Source organism: Parasteatoda tepidariorum, chromosome 9, assembly GCF_043381705.1.
Source record: "Parasteatoda tepidariorum isolate YZ-2023 chromosome 9, CAS_Ptep_4.0, whole genome shotgun sequence".
Classification (NCBI taxonomy): Eukaryota; Metazoa; Arthropoda; class Arachnida; order Araneae; family Theridiidae; genus Parasteatoda; species Parasteatoda tepidariorum.
Window position 1 is genome coordinate 10,807,766 of NC_092212.1, and position 17,996 is coordinate 10,825,761.

Below are 17,996 nucleotides of genomic sequence, written 5' to 3' on the forward strand. Positions count from 1 at the left end.
TGCTGAAAAAAGAGCATCTTCTTTGAAACAAAAGTCTTTGTTGGATTTCTTTTGCCTTAGAAAATAAAGAAAAATGTGGTAAAATCAGTAATTTACAAAAGAAATTATAAAATGTTGAAATATGATAAAAGAAATTCAAAATAAAGAAAAGTAAAGAAAAAAAAAGGAAAAAATATTTAAAAATTGAAAAAAAAAACTTTTAAACAGAGCAATTTTAGAAAATACTGCCAGTCCCGAACCTGGAAAAAGTGTGAAGGGAAGTTAGTGCATAAATAATAATAATTTAAATTAGATTTTAAACAACTTTCCAACTATCCGAACTTTTCATTATCCGAACCACGTTCGGTCCCGAGCAGTTTGGATAATTGGCGCTCTACTGTATGTAAGTTCAAAATGTAGAGAAAACAAGGGAAAAATTACAGAGCAATGAAAAAAAGGGGGGGAAGGAAAATAATAATAATAATAAAAACCAGAAAAAAAGGACAATTTTTTTTTTTAATTTTTTGTCCTTTCGTTATCTTGAATAAATAATTAAATATTACATTCTCTAACTAGTTAAGATCTAAATTGCTTACAAATTTCTGTGACAAATTCTTTCTCCAGCTGCTAATGAATTGTGCAGGTAGAAGTCAGTCATTAATTCCCAAATGGGAGTCATTGCTCTACTTGGCTTATAAACACCCAGAAATAAGTTTATGGCATTTTGTTTATCAGCATCTGAAACAGTAAAAAAAATAATTCATATTTTAAACTTGTTAAACATCAAGGATTTTTATGCTAAAATATATTTTATTTTATATCCGTGGTTGAACAGCTGACCCAATTTTGGGTTTACTACTACTAATGTTCAACTCCGTATTCTTGTAATTTTGAACCAATCCAGAAGACAAGGAAACTCCTGGATCAGTACCCCCAGAGTTATTGATTTGTTATGGGAAGATGGAGGATTTTGGGACTCGTCAGATTTAGCGTGCATCAGTCACCTTTAACTACACGGGGAGTCTTTGGCCCGTCTGGGATAGAACCAACCGATTCTTGGACATGGGCCCTACCACCCAGGCTATACCCGACTATGCTAAAATATAAAAAAAATCAGTGCAAATATGCATGGTTACATTTTCTAAAAACTATCAGCATAAAAAAAAACAATAAACAAAAAAAAATCACAGCAATTTCGGTTTAGCTGCGCAAGCGGTTAATGGTTCATTTAAAATTTTAATAAGAGAAGAAATCATAATAAATTTTTTTTTAATTTTTTTGAATTAAAGGGCACAAAAGAGGCCAGTCAATAATTAATAGCGCAACTACAATTTAATGACACAAGAGAGATTGGTCAAATTAGTAATGCAATTTGAGTTTAATTGCACTAGAGAGGTCAATCAGTAATTAGTAGTATAATTAGAGTTTAATGACACAAGTTAGGCCAGTGAATAATTAGTAGCCAGACCTTAAATTAAAACTGCAAAAACTCGCTTAAAAGTGTTTACATAACACATCAATGAATTCAGAGATAGAATCAGTTATTACATCAAACATTAAAATTTTTAAATAATTGCAGAGTTCTCCCTAGAAATAAAAAAAGGATAGGGTGCTTCCTCCCCAAAAGGGGCACTCACTTAACGTAAATATTTATGAGAATGCAAAATATTATGAAATAACCGAGTTTTATGCTCCAAAATTTTTAAATTATCCTCTCATACTATTTTATGAGTATATTTCAAATTTTTTCATTATCAAAATGTGAGAAAAATTTGTTGTTTGCAAAAATAATTAAAGGCATGCTAAAAGGCAATCTCTGTGCTTATTTTATTTTTAAAAAATATACTAGCAAAAAATTATTAATTTATAAACAACTTGAAAGCTTTTTTCTATATCTTAAAACTGAAAATTATTTATATTTTTAAACATTTCAAGACACATTTTTTTTTAAAAAAAAGGGTATTTATTAAAAAAATTGTTTTTAAATTTAAAATCACTTCAAAAAATGATTAATATCCCTCTCCAAAAAAAAAAGTTTTTATAAAAATTTAACTAGTTGAAAATAATCCTAACAATGTACATATTTGGAACAGTAATCAGAATTAAACCTATAGACACAGACAGTTTCACCAGTGTGTAATTATTATTTTCAAAATGGAATCTGAATAAAAAGGCAGTGTTTTTAAGGGATAGCAGCTAACTTTTACAAAAAGGGCAAAGAGGGTGCATTTATTCGGATTATAAAGCAAGCCGACTGCCTTTAAAAAAGCGCTTAGGTATAACACTGTTATTTGAATCATACTTTTCATAGAAAATGAATTGAAAATTACTAAAATCAACTAGAAGATAATTTAAAGCTATAGTAGTAAGAGAACAGGATATGAATACCTGAAAACGTATTGCTGTAATATCTTGACAAAGTTTGTAGAATGTCGCGAGAATGAGAAGAGAGAGGAGCTATTTTTCTGTAAGTTTTCACTCTGTGTACTAACTGAGATCCACCATATTGCAAAGCCAGTGTATCTCCATGATCTTCATACAGTTCCTCCAGCATACTAAAAATGACACACACAAAAAGAATTTCTTAGTTGAAGAAAACCTTCCTCTGGATCAAAAGTTCCCACTTAATCTCAGAAAGAAAGAAAATTCCCTGACTTTTCAAGGTATTTCAATAGAATTTTAATGTAAATCCTGGCCATATTTTATCTAACACCATGCAATTTTTTTTTATCAAAAAACTTTGATTTTTTTTTTATTATGTCAAATATTAGATTATGTAAGCAAAAAAATATCATCAAAGGAGGATGAAAACATGGAAAAGTTACAGTAAAATGTAGAATTTTCACAATAAATAATTGTAATAGATGCTTACATAATCTAATCTAATCTTAGAATTATTAAAATTAAATCTCAATTACTGATTACTGTTACTGACAATTCTGACACATGTTATTTTTCACGTATGATGCAGAAATTTTCCACATTTTTGTTTAAAAAAATGCAACTTTCCCTGACTATTCCCTGCTTTTTAGAGTCAAAACAAAATTCCTTGGTAATTCCAGGTTTTCTCTGTTCTCACTAACAGATAAAACGGACAATAATTTAGAACTTAGTCTGTGCTTTTGGTAAGAAGTTACCGTAACTTTTGTTTAAGAAGTTATTTTTGCTTAAAGAAAAAGCCCAATGGAACATAATAAGCATCGCAATTTGACGACTCTTTACTAAATTATTAAAGTTTAAACATTTTTTTCGTCACTTTCTAACATTCTCTACAGCAGAATTCAAGATTTCACAACTTCTATAACTTTAACTTAAATTAAGCACTGAAATTAGAGAATATTACAATGTCTTGTTAAGAGGAGGCTATACAATGGAAGGAACCCTGCTTGGCAAATTCTCTTTTCACTTACATAAGCAAATTTAAATTTGAAATAAATGAATTCAGGTAAACCCAGAGTTATAAATTTTATTCATAAAAATAATTATAAAAGTAAACAGAATATAAACCCAGAGTTTCAAACGCAGAAAAAAATTTCAAATAACAAAATGCAGGAATACTTAGAATTACACTAAATATTTGAAACTCCATTTAATCTAAGATTTCCTAAACTTACTTTTCTTTAACCCTTAAATTTTAAAATGTTGGAAAATATAAAAAATCAATGCTCACATTAGACACACTCAGACCACCATTTTACGGGCATAATCCAAAATACATACACCTACACTGATTGTGGCGTCACCTTTATTATGGATTTTGAATTTACAACATGTAATGTTGTTAACGGTTTGTTCTGTGCTGTCATATTATTTTATGTCATATTCTATTAAGTCAGTTAACATAATAAATGAATTTTAGGTTTGTTGTTTGTCACTGCACTTTTAACATCTTTTACTGCCATACACTCTGACCCATATAACACATAATATTAATGGAGGTGAAACAAAATTTTCAATAAAATATTTTTCCAGTGGTATAGCATCCTTTTTAAAATTACCACAAATCAAATAAAACTTTTTTTCACCTAAATCAATCATTCACCACTCCGTTACATCAAATATCACACAAGCATTAAACTCACATAAACTTTCAATAAATAGTTTACCGTATACTGTCAGTATCAAACTCCAATTTTGGATTTTCGACAACTCCTAGAACATACAACTAAAAATAAAGAAAATATAAACCATGAATTAGGAATAAGCCATTTCAAAAGAATAATTACATTAAATTACTTGTAATTATTTGAAAAAGCACAAACTTTATTTTATTAATCTCTCTATTTGGATAGCACCTGTTTCAGTACATAACTATTTTAAAAAAATAAATTGGAAACCATTTAACTTTCTAAAACCAATACAATGTAATAATTAAGTGTTTATTGCAATATTTCTCCCCTCAACTTTTGGAACTATATTTTGAAAATATAGTCCCAAATGCTTTGATACAACTTGCTCTTGAATTTAGTCACAAATTTAATACCTCTATTGTGTACAAAATAAAAATAAATAAATAAAAGAACAGTATTAATGAAAATAAAACTTGAATTTGAAAAAATACAAAAGTGAGAATAAATAGTTTAAAAACAAAGCAAATAAAGAGTGATAAAGCACGGAACAAACAGATCAAAGTATAATGATATATATATTTGAGTCAATACAGCATCAAACATAAATATTTTTAAATCAAATTATGAAATTACACTTTAATACATACATTTAAAAAAATAAATCATGTCTACAAAAAAATGGAAGAAGTAAATAAAATAGAGGTAACATTAAATTCATTGACAGTAAGAAAACAAGAAACTATAAAAACTCAGAAAACAGCAAGAATAAAGATCGGTAAATCATTGACAATAAAGGATTACAATATTACCTATTAAAAAGCAAGAATACAATTTTCTAAAGTTTAGATTAATATTCAAAGTCACATAACCATTACTTAAATGCAAATTTTCTGATAAAAGGAGGAAAAAAGACAAAAAAATTCTGTAAGTAATTTTATAGAAACCAGAAATGCTAGTGCAGCCTTCCCAGATGCAAATTGTGCTGCGTTTATGCATTATGTTACAGTTTCTCATAAAAAGAAAAAACAGTCTGATAAAATTTACTGAAACCAACAATATTGAACTTTTAGTAAGAAAAAAAAATTAGGTAAGCAATTTTATAGGCACCTGAAATGCTAGTGCAGTATTCTAAAATGCAAATGGTTCTTTGTTTGTGCATTATGTTATATTTTCTCACAAAAAGAAAAAAGTCTGATAAAACGTACTGAAGCCAACACTTTTGATAAGTCAAAAAAATTTAGGTAAGCAATGTTATAGGCACCTGAAATGCTAGAGCAGCCTTCCCAAATGCAAATTGTGCTGTGTTTGTGCGATCGAGACAGTCGACACAGTTGACTCGGACAACACCGGTTTGCAGCCTGGAGTTATCTTCTCTTTTGAAACCTCCCAGGCTGCATCCCTTGCAGCTGTGATGATGAATAGACTGACAGTAAAATTCGGGTCTGTTGTGAAATATACCAATCTTGCCTAAAACTTGATAAGCTATTTGGGCTAGTCTTGGCATGACACTAGCTTCTTTCCTATTAAAAATATTTGCAATTCATATTAGCAAATTAAGTTAATTTTCCGATCAGCTCATTTGAAAAACAATTTTGATTTCCTAAAGAAAACCTCAACAAAATTATTATCTCACTTAAAGTATCATACAAATAAATAAACTCAAGCTGGCCACAAACACTCAAAAGAAATTAATCTACCCTGATTTTTATCGAATAATTTTTGGAATTTCACTGATTCTTATAACCAGTAACATGAATTCTATTATAAAATTATTTTCAGTTATACATTATTATTATGCAGAAAATATGCAACAAAGTACTAATACTTGTTATTATAAAGTTGAAAATACTCAATTTTTTTATTACAAACTCAATATTTGCAGGTAAATGTTTGGTATTATAGATACCTCAAAGCCAAATTAATTAATTTCACCGATTTTAAGAAAATTTGAATTGAATAACCTGATTTTTTCTTTTTCTCAAAGATTTTCATACTCTATGGCTACCTTGTAAAACAGTTACTTTAAAGTAGCAAGGAACTATATTATTAATATAATGTTATGTAAGTCAATAATAAATTGATTCAACTCAGGAAAATAAAGACTAGTTTCCCCTCTCGTCAAACAATGAGAAAGTTAGTAATACATTGAGGAGAAATATCAATAAAAAAAACTTTTAAATACAACAATAAAAGATTGTAATACAGCATATTCTGAAAAGTCAGCTTTTGCGACACATTTCTAAGTTACCATTAAAAAAGTAATATTATACTTTAAAAAATCATATATTTATAACAAATTAAAAACTACCACCCTTTCACTATTATGACAAAAAAAATTTAGGGAAATACATTTTACTTGAAAAAGATTAAAAGGGAAACAATTTGTTTTTATTTCCGGTATCAATACAGATAAATTAAAAAGGAACAGTGTTTTCTTACTAAAATTTCAACACCTTATTTTTATAAAGTAATGTATAATCCACAATTATTTACTGTTATCAATAATGTCAACAGGTATAGCATTTCATTTCTTTTTCGCAAGAACTTATTAGGATTTAAGAACCTGCTGCTCAAACATTCCTGTTTTAGAAATTTTTACCCTTCATAAAGTCATATTTCAATCTACAATCTGTAATCATAAACAGTTTATTTTAGATATACATTTTAAGACAAGATATTTGTTTACAATAAATGAAAAAGATATAAATATTTCTTTTTTCATTTTCATAGAATTTTTATTATCATTTTAATAATAAATATGTGTATTTGCTTTTAAGTAAAGCTTGCTATAACAGCAATTTCATCTGGTATTATGAACTGTCGCTATAATAAGATTTTGATGTATACTATAAAGCGCTATTTTATGTGATTCTAATGTGTAAAAATGAACAGCAAAGACATTGATCAAAATTGATGACATTGATCAGATATTTAAACAAACTTAGCTATTTCATTTGAAATTTTGATCTACAACATTTAGTTCTAATTAAATGATTTCATACCGATTGGTTTACCAGTAAACTGATAAAAGTTAAAGTTAGTTGTTTTTACAATTTCACAGCAGAATTCACTATAACTAAAAAAAAGTTAACTAAAGAGCACTGCTACAACTTCGTTTTATAAATTTTTATACGGGCATCAAATAGGATTAATCTCTAGCTGTTTTAAATATAAAATTTCCTATTTAATCTGGTTTATACCTAATAATTTTATATCAATTTATAACAAAAAATAATAGCTTTTAGTACATTTATACAGCTCCAACTACTATGGAATTTACATAGTTTTAGAAAATGTTTTTTATAGTGGTTCAAGAGGCAATGCATACAGACATAAATGAATTAGCATAGAAAGAATTTTACCCATCAAAACCTACAAATAATCTAAACATTTATATAAAATAACAGATAAACAAATAGTCATGTTCTGCAATAATGATAGGTTTTTAAAAATACCATTTAAAAAATTTTAAAAAAACTTAATTTAGTTCACTACCACATGAAAAAAATACTTCACACAAAACTAAAATGTTGGTTGTTATGTTAATGTGAAGCTTAATCAGTCACAATCTTTTTTTTTCCTATTCACAAATTTCCAAAGCCACAATTTTTTGTTTATGCAATCTCCTTCTAACATGCATTAATTTTCAAGTGAATAAAAATAATTATTTCTATAATAAAACAAAGCTTACAATTTGTTTATATGGGCCATATCAAATCCAATGTACATGATTTGATGCTGAGTTGGTAAGAATTGATTAAGGTAATTGATTGCACCACTGAATTCTTCACTTAAGATACTTTCGTGTTTCTTCTGTTCTCGTTTTTTAACTAAATTTAAAACAACAGTTGGTGATCCATATCGCTGCAAAAGACTGTTAAAATGTTGGCCAGCAACAAAGCAAAAGGGATCAGCAATATCCACTAGAAATAAGAAATATACGTTCAATTAAATTTTAACATAAATGCCAGATTTGAAACAAGATAATATATAGAGGCCCTCAAAAGTGTTCATACACACTTATGACATTCAATGAAATAGGGTTCTATTCATATTTCACAATGGGTACTTGATATAAGATATACAATCTATTCCTAACAAAACTGAATGTAATATTTTAAAAACAAAGTAAAAAATTTAATTTAAGAAATTAATAATAAATAAGTAACAAACATTTTATCTCACCAAATACATTGTACGCTTAAATATTTTCGGATAAATTCATAATTAAAATTATCATTTATTGCTGTATTTTTTTATTCAATTATTTTTCATTTATTATTATTATTATTTAGTTACTTATATATCTTTTTTTTGTGATTTAGCATCAAAATTATGGTAGCAAAATTGGATTTTTACTTTTGCTTGTTAAGGCCATAATATTTTTCTTATTATGTAGTTATAGGATTGCAATCATATTAAAACAACAGACAACATTTGAAAAATGATTATTTGTCGTGATTAGAGGCAAATCAGTAACGAATATATTGCTAAAATGATGTATTTTATCCCATCCCACTGCGCAATATGTGAAAAAACATTGAAAAGGAAGAATTTAAATCTGTATGATTATAGATTAAAATTATAAAATCCATGCAAAATTCATAACAAATTCATCAGAGAATTGTAAAAGTTTCAACAGAATTAAATAAAAAATATTTTGCTTCAATTTTCACCTGCAGTCTTATAGTTAGTAGGTATAACGAATTTAAACAATTCTTACTATAGTTTCTAACTCTGTGGAAATGTAAATTTGAACAACTATTTCTTTTTTTTAACTTTATCCAAATAGAATAGTTTGATTCAAAATTAGGTAAAAATTAATTAGAAACTTACATGTGATTGGTGGTTTCGGCACCATTTTAGAGATATCTTGGGACCACTGAGATGGAATGGAGCCTCTCATTTGCACAAAAGATGTGAAATGGCCAAGAGTAAATGATGAAGCTGAGGAATCAAACACAATTTGCTCTGTTTCAACTTCATTTGCTACATCTCCCTAGAAAAGTCAAACCACTTTTTTAAAAGAATAATTTAGTTTAGGAATCTCAATAATTTTAAGAGGAAAAAAACTCCAGTTTTTCAGGCTTATCAAGAAAATTTCTATAAAATTCTACATAATAATTATGACAAAAAGAAAAAGCTGTCTTCAGAAAACATTATGCTTTATTCAATATATAAATATACAATAGCAAAAACTTGTTTAAAATTTTTTGTACAAACTTACATCTGGATTTGCCTCTGCATGAAATAGTTCCTTAGTAAAATTTTTTGGAGAAATAATTTTAATAAATGTCAGAATTATTTACTTGGACCTCAATGACTACTCGTTGTGGCGCAAAAGCAGAATTTAGAGAGAAATTTGAAAAGGTGTTTAAAAATTATACATAAAAACTTTATGTCACTCTAACTTAATTTGAATGAGCTGACACTAAAAAAAGCTGAATAAATCCTTATGCAGCATAAGCATGTAATCAAGTAACAGAAAAAAAAGTTTTCTTTCCCTTATGTTGTATTCTCTCAACCAAAATTTATAATTTTGATTGGAAACAAATTCAAAGATGTTTAAAAAAGGAGTCTAAACAATTTTTTTCCATTTATTTTTTAAATAATCTGAACTGAAAAATAATCAGGTTTTCCAGACCTATAGTTCTGCCTTTCAGATTATTAAATAACACTTCAATTTCCTATATATATTTTTTAATTCCTATCCTTGATTTACCATGTTTTCCAATTTAAAGGTGGAGTCATTATATAAAATGACCTTATAATGTAGAAAATGGTAGATTTTAATATACATTATTAAATAAAAAAGGTTAAAAGCTACTACATAAAAGGAAATGAGTAAATACACTAGAACTATCAAAATATCCAACAATACATCTAGTTAAAAATAATTTTAAAGTATTGAAACTTAAAAATTTTGTCAAAGATAACATTCAAAATGCACCAAAAATTTTATTGAAAGATTATTAAAACAATTAGTGATAATGGAAAAGATACTTACTTTATCATTTGTACCTCTTTTCAGAAACCTTGTGCCTGCAAATTTTTGAGACCGCCGGGCAATTAATGTTAAATATATTGATCGTCCAAATATGCTTAAATCTATTGACAATTAAGAATCTATTATCAGAAATAAAATTTGAAAAAAAAAAATTTTTCAATATCCATTACTAAAGGTAACCCCTTTAAAAATACATCAAGTTTCATAAAAAAAAGTTATAAAAATAAGCTAAAATATTTTTATATGATCTGATATTTAACTTCGAAACTTTTTCAGTAAGCTGTAAGAAACTCAGATTTTTATGACAAGATAGGACAGAGCTAAGAACCTTACAACTTCCTAAAGGTTCTTTCAAATTTAAATATTCCCTTCATTTATTTATTAGAATACTAATTAACAACTTTTTATCGAAGTAACTACCAGTTTCAAAAACAGTTATTTTGTTAATGTTATACAAATATTTTTGAATTAAACTTATTTTAATATACTTTGAAATTTTAAATTAACACAAAAGATTTTATTAAATACACTTTGTTTCACAAAGCAACGTAAAACGTCACAATCCCTGTAAAATTATTTTAAAAATCAATGTATTGTGTTGTTTTAATCATATATATCACACAAATCCAGAGATTACCCCTAAATCTCAAAACGAATTTGAAGCATTACTTTAACTACTACAGGTAATAAGCACTAAAAATTTCTATAACCACTTTTTCCCTAATCAGTTTTTCAACAACCTTTTTTCCTTTTAAAAGTTAAATTTGACATCAAACAAGATTATTATGATGTTTCCAACTTTAATTAGCAATAATCAAAACATGTCAATAGATAACACATCAATAGCTCTGTGTAGAATTAATCTTTCATCCATAATTAGTCATCTTTAAAAAAATGCAATAACTTTAATTTTTAAAAATACTTCTTTTATTTTAAAAAAACTAAGTTTTGTAACTAACATCAAATAATTTCTGCTACCTATAGAATATTTTGATTGACAAATACTAATAATCACATTTTCAACAAAGAAAAGGGAATAAGCAATAAAAGGATACTAGATTGACCAACAAAACCATGAGTAATATAAAGCAACCAATCAGGGTGGAGGTCTACTAATTCTAACAAGTGAGAATTCCATACAAATCTCCAGTGAGGCTTTACTTTTACACCATAGGTCACCTGGCCTAAAAGTTGAGTAAGCCTTTATTAAGTAAATAACTAAGTACATATGCATTGGGTTACAAAAAAAAACTTAAATATTTAAATTTAAAACATACAAATCATAATAAATTTTGTAAAATAATGATTTAATTGAAAAAAAGCAATAATTTAGAAATTACATACCAGACTCTTTAGGGATGTTTGAAAGATCTTCATTTGATCTCAATTCAGACCAAACAGCATTCTCACTTTCAGAAGAATTTTCATATTGAAAGTCAGAACTAATTGTCGATTTTAGAGAAGAATCATTTTCAACAGTGTCCTGTCGAAAAGTTTAACATGTCTTACTTCCACATTTTATTTTTATTTTTTTGGTGTATTTAAAGATATTCTAAAGATGAATGAGAATCAATACAAAGATAAACAATTTTATTCTAAAGGAATAATTCTTAATAGTTTTCATATATTTCTAATGCAATACTTATAATATTTTTATACAATATTACAATAAGTATTACATTAGAGAAAATATTTAAATTATTATACCTCAACTCTCAACTTTTCAAAAATGGTGATTAACAAAAAATAAAAAAATAAAATGAAATTGTACAAAACTTTTAGAAAAAATGCTAGAAATATTCATGTCTATTATGACAATCTATTATTTTAATTTCATAAATTTATCATCATAAACATAACAGCTCTTCGAAGTAAGAAAAATTATAAAATTTTGCATTGAAAAAATAGGTCCTAATTTTTACAGCTCTCTAACTTCAACAAGAGCAGAACAAACTAAAAAATTTAATAACAATCTTAGCATGATATTAATTGTAACTGATTGTATAATCTATAATTTTGTTAGAGATTTGATTTACTTAAATAGAATTCAAAATAGAAATTTTGCTCAATTAAAAAAAAAGTTTAAAACATGATGGTAAATAAGAAAAGAAATATAAAGCCATAAACTTGAAATTAATTTTAATGATAGACATTTCTTTTAAAAATAGCATCAATAACCTAAACTTATTTAAAAAACAAACTAGATGATATTGGTAATGTTGATAATGGAAAATATAAAATGTGGCCTAATCTGTGTTTAACACAAAAGAATAATATACAGGATGTCCAAAAAGCCTGGAAACATTAAAATGTCTTGAAAAACATGCATCAGATTAAAAATCTAAGTATATACTTGAAAATATTTTCAACATATCCAATCAATGACACCAAACTTGATCTCCCAACCTCATCTCTTGGGAGTAAAGCAAGGGAAAACACCAAAATCTTTAATAGAAACCTTTTTTTATTGTATATTTGGAATTCTACCCAAAAAGTATACCCTTAATTTACCAAAGTTTTTCAATATTTTTTGTAGAATGATGCCATAATTATAATATGATGGAACAAGCTCCAATTCCTTAAAAGGTTGAGGTTGATTAGTCAAGTCTGGTATCATTGAATGCTTTTTTTTTAAAAAAAATATAACACTCCTGTATTTTTTATCTGACGAATAAATAATTGCCAAAACTATTTGACAGTCTCTGTACTTTTAAAACACTTTGTATAAAAATATTAAAAAAACTTTTTTAATGAATTTAAAAAAGATTGTATCATGCAGCCTTTGAAGAGATATTCACATAAACAAAAGATCAATCCTGCATTTAACGATAATAAATAAATAAATAATCATTTAACTCACTCTCAAACTCTCTAGAAAGTTATCAGCAATTTCATCAGAGGCTCCTTCAATGGTTTTCAATTGGGGATCCCAGAAAGGAACACTCTTAGATTGGTCAACATCCTGAGATAAGTTAAAACTGGAAAGCTCTCTGTAGACGGCCATGTTGTACTGAAGAGTGTGTGTTAAATCATAGCTATAGCTGGAAAAGTTTTTTTTTCTCTTTTTAAAAAAAATAAATAAAAACTGGAAAGTTTACGTATTTGAAATTTGTATTTTTAAATTTATATTTTTAAAGCCAAATAACATAAATGAACATTTATTAAATGTTACTTGAAGATACTATCTTCAATTATTACATCTTATGAGCACTAGTCTCTATTATTCATTGTATTGGTGCCTCTGTGGGAGCAACTGTTGAAAGAGGGAGAGACCGTAAGCGACTTCTTTAAGTCACATAGGAGATAAGCAAGGCATAAATTCTTATGGACTTATTAGTAGTTAGTCCAATAAAAATAAGACTAAAAATAATTATGATTAGGAGTTAAATTTAAAACCCATTAACTAAAGCTCTTTTTTTAATCAAATCATAATCAAGCAATGCATTCATGTTTAAAATTAAGTTCAAAAAATTTAAAATAACACTTTTTTAAAAAAAATACAAATTTTTTCTATTGTAAAAAACGCACACACAAGCGTACTTACAAGAGAAAAAAATCTTATATACATTAAAATGAAATAAAATAACTAAACATAATGATTCTTTTAAAGTTTTTTCGATCACTTGTAGCTAAGAAATATTTTATGACTCCAAATTATGCAATAGAATATAAGTAATGAATCATTTATTACAAAAATTTTGTCATTGAATTAAAATTCTTCATAAGTTATGACAACATATTCACAAATCTTCTTGAATTTTTCTTTTTTTTTTAGTGAAATGCAGAACATCATATTTTTATCAATATTTTTTCCTGCATAGCAAACAAGTTCATTTATAGGAAAATGGTCATTAATACAATAACCTTAAGTGAGCTTCCAATTATTATACAGTCAAACCCTGTTACAGTGATTCAGCAATAAGTAAACTGTAAACAGTGATAGACTATTTATCTAAATTCTTTCAAAAATTATTTTTAAGCAAAGGCCAGTGGCACATAGCCCTAAGTACTACTACCCAGTCACCTGGCGTCTTTCTTAAAACTATTTATTCAAACAAAGACTATCTGAAGATTTCCCTTTATTTTTAAAAATATCAAAACTTTTTAATATTTCAGAACAAACAATTCATTTTAACACATGAAAGTTAAAAATAAAAAATGAAGATTACCTGAAATAAAAGTCACTGGACAAATCCATACTTTGAAATAATTTAACGTACCTATAAATTAAAGCATATAAATATAACTCATCCAACTTCACAGTTTAAAATGAGAAATTTAAAAAATAATTCATTACTTTGCTTCATGAGGATGCATATTTTTCTCTCCATCATTTGGTATGTATACCATGCACGTGGCTTGAATTTTATAAATTGTATGGTGTCCTATGTAAGCCACTCTTTTTCGCTTTGTAATCAGTATTAAATAATATCCTTCTAAAAATCTAATAAAACCTAAAACATAACCAAAAAAATGCTAAGGTCAAAATAAAATCACAGAACAACAAAAACTTTTTCCTATTTCTATGCAAAAAAGTGTAATTTTTGGAGAATATAGTAAAGAAAAAACAAGAAATGTAATTTTTTATTAGAAGTGGTGGAAAAAAATCTACCTCATGCCAAACTTTAACCTCTGTATCCCATTAGTCGTTTGAAAGAATGAAAAGGAAAATCATTCTACATACATTTAGGTTTGAAGAAAAGCAACTAAATCTGGATTGTGCTATGACCTTTTTACCTAATCCTTGAACTCTGAATTTTTTAATACAGATGGGGCATTGTTGTTATCACAATAAAGAAACAAACTCAGCACTTTATTTATTTATGAGTTACATTAGTCTTTTATGAGCACTGATGGTCAACTGAGTAAAAACAATAACAAGATTTAAAAACTGTAAGTTAATCTTAAATTTTTTTGATAAATTGCTTTGCTTATGTTAAGTTTAAAACCTGAACATTCGGAAAAGCCTAGGATAGCCCAGGAAAATTTCTTATTGAGGTTATATTTAAATTAACTCTTAATTTTAAAACTCATAAGATTTCTCTTTTTTTTAAAAAATAAATTCTAAGATGATGTCAGCCACAAATGGATGAATGGTAATTAATATCAGGACATAAATATAGCAAAAGGGCACATTTTAAGAGTTATTATTTTACTGTTTTCAGTCACAATTTTTATGTTTTCAAACAACTCGTAAACTTATTTATAAATCCAATGGTAAATAAAGTCTCTATTTTAAAAAGTACAAATATTATAACCATGGATGACATCAAGTTTCTGAAGTTTAGATATAAAAACAAATTAGAAGGAGTAATACAGAATTCTTACTACAAATTTTAACTGATAGCTTGTGGTTAGCTTTCTACGATTAAACCTTTCTCCATAGCATGATTTTAGATTTTATTTTAGAATTCTTTTCAGATTAGATTTTCTTTTGAATTATTTTTTCTCTTTTACGCAGCTTTAAATAAAACATAAATAAATGAAATAAAATGAATGATATATTTTAACTTTTATTTTAATGATTATAATACAAATTTATAAATTAATTACCAACAATTCCAAAAGATGATATAGTCCCCTTCAAATCAGATACAAATTTCTGACCTTGTTTAGATCTGTTTCCACATTTTATCATATTTAGAAGATCTCTAATTTCTCTCTTGCTGTATTCAACCTACAAAAATATTTATTATTGATAATTGTTAAGTACCATTAAAAGAATCTTTTTGCTATAAGATATAAAGCGAAGACTTTTTATACCTTATCATCGACAACATTCAGCTCTTTGGACTCTGTACGATCAATTTTTAACACTCGAAACTTACTTTCTGTGTTATTACATCCGACCAGATAATATCTCTGTGAAATAAAAATGATCATTATAGTAATGCTCCCATACATTGCAAAGAAAATTTTAAAAACTAAATAAAATTAATCAGGGCAGTTTGAATTTCATTAACTGAATGAGAATAAAGCGTAAATTTGAAATTGCTCATTTTAATTATTGACAATCAATAATTAATACTGCCCCTCTCCCCTACACCTCAGTGAATTCTCAAAAAACTTCAAACAATAGATGTTGCAGATAAAGCTATATGGCTGAACAATATTTATAATTTTGGACAGTCTCTAGGTTAGAACTATAAAATTTTAGGATGTTATCAGCTCTTTTAATTTTTTAAAAAAATAAAAAAAATTGTGGGACCAAAAATCTATATCCCTTGAATTTTTAATTCAATTATATTAAAAATCTGCATTTGTGTGTGTGTGTTTTTTTTTTTTTTTTTAAAAAAAAAGAGATGCTCTGAACACACACAAAATCAGGAATAGCAAATCTAAAGCGAGATAAAAAAAACTTTTAATCAGGATAACAAAAACATTTCAGATCACAAATAGAAAAAATTATGAAATTTACTGTTGCTACACTACACTTTAATTGAAATTGTCATCATTTTTTTGCATGTGTGTACATAATAGAATTGCTATTGACCAGGAAATTAAAGAAAAACATCAAATTTCTTTTATTTAAATCAATTTTTTATATAACTTAATAGAGACTATATTTGTTGGTCCTACTTTTCAGTAACCAGTTTTTTTGCATAGCAAAACAATTGAAAACGACGAGAAAAGAACAATTTGTGTCCATAAAAGCAGATTTGGAGAAAACAATTTAGCATGTGGAAAGGAAAGGTTTTTCACAGTAAGGTCCATCTTTGTGTATGGATTTTCACGTTGATTTGTCAAAACTTAGTAATCCTCAAAAAGCAATAACTGGCGATCCAATAAAATATTTTGAGGAAAATGGAAACAGACAGTTCTTCCCCTTGGTCTTCAATTGTAGTTATTAGTTTAAGGAATTATATCAAACTTTAATAAACTGTTAGAATAATAAACATAAGAATAATAAACATGCTATGAAAACTAAAGAGCAATATGTGAAGATATCAGCAAATGTATTATGATATAAAATTATATAATATTACAAACTCAAAAGTTATGCTGTATAATTTTTTTTTCATTTGCAGTTTTTAGTAACAGTCATTTTTCATTTTATTTATTTATTTATTTTTTTAACTTGATAGTTTGGATGAATGAAGTTGTCTGAGTTTCCCACTATAACTTTTTACACAAAATAACAAGTTTAAAGCAGAGGCAACTTGTTTGCAATAAAAGACCCCTATATAAACATTGAAATAACTAAAGTATATTTCCCACATCCAATTTTTAAGTAAATGGAAAGATATTTAAAAACCATTTTTAATTTAAAAATTGTTTATAAATTTGAAAATGATACAAGAAGTATTAATCAAACTTAAAAATCTGAAATGTCATGAAAACAAACTTACAGCCTTCGTTTTGTATAAAATAATTTTTTGCACTAAGCTGACAATTGGATATGCAACGCTTTCTTTAGACATTTTCCTTTTAATTGATTTTTTTTTTCGTTTTTATAATCAATCTATCGGCAATATTAAAAGTCTTTTCTGAACGAATTCTTTGTTTACATTTTTGCGTGACTCTGGTATTAAAGAGAGCATATTAAGTGAAAGCACGACATTTGCTTTAAGCTTAGTAATGAAACTATTTTTTAAAAAAAATATAGAATTAAATGTTAGTTGCATGTGAAAAAGAAAATATACTCGTTTTAACTTCAAACAAAATTAAAAAACTGTGAAAAATTCATACAACAATTGCTTAATTTTTATATATCAGATATATAAAGCTAGCATAAGCAAACAGCTTAAAAACCAACAAAACTTCTTTTTTCGAAAAGAAAGGTTTTCTTTTCAGTTTTCGTTTTCAAACAAATAATTTTCGGATTATGCGTTTAACTTTTCAATTAATTTTTGGATTATTAAAATGGTATCTACTTTATAAAAAATAATTATTTTCATGTGCATTTCAAAAAATTAATGTGAGTTCGATAAAGGAAATTG

The 17,996-nt window shown here is 26.5% G+C and overlaps 1 protein-coding gene across 1 annotated transcript in view; it reads right to left on the reverse strand.

The window, feature by feature from the left end:
- LOC107447917 (polyphosphoinositide phosphatase FIG4) overlaps nucleotides 1-17,595 on the reverse strand; it is a 32,652-nt gene extending 15,057 nt beyond the window's left edge. Inside the window, exons 1-15 of the mRNA XM_016062955.4 lie at nucleotides 17,406-17,595; nucleotides 15,820-15,918; nucleotides 15,610-15,733; nucleotides 14,354-14,510; nucleotides 14,226-14,276; nucleotides 12,917-13,097; nucleotides 11,401-11,539; nucleotides 11,112-11,240; nucleotides 10,057-10,157; nucleotides 8,886-9,048; nucleotides 7,741-7,972; nucleotides 5,311-5,569; nucleotides 4,086-4,144; nucleotides 2,368-2,534; nucleotides 576-717 (exon numbers count right to left, since the gene is read on the reverse strand). Of these exons, the coding sequence (XP_015918441.2) occupies nucleotides 576-717; nucleotides 2,368-2,534; nucleotides 4,086-4,144; nucleotides 5,311-5,569; nucleotides 7,741-7,972; nucleotides 8,886-9,048; nucleotides 10,057-10,157; nucleotides 11,112-11,240; nucleotides 11,401-11,539; nucleotides 12,917-13,097; nucleotides 14,226-14,276; nucleotides 14,354-14,510; nucleotides 15,610-15,733; nucleotides 15,820-15,918; nucleotides 17,406-17,477 (2,075 nt within the window). The 5' untranslated portion in view covers nucleotides 17,478-17,595. The remainder of the gene's footprint in view (nucleotides 1-575; nucleotides 718-2,367; nucleotides 2,535-4,085; nucleotides 4,145-5,310; nucleotides 5,570-7,740; nucleotides 7,973-8,885; nucleotides 9,049-10,056; nucleotides 10,158-11,111; nucleotides 11,241-11,400; nucleotides 11,540-12,916; nucleotides 13,098-14,225; nucleotides 14,277-14,353; nucleotides 14,511-15,609; nucleotides 15,734-15,819; nucleotides 15,919-17,405) is intronic.
- Nucleotides 17,596-17,996: the final 401 nt, after the last annotated feature.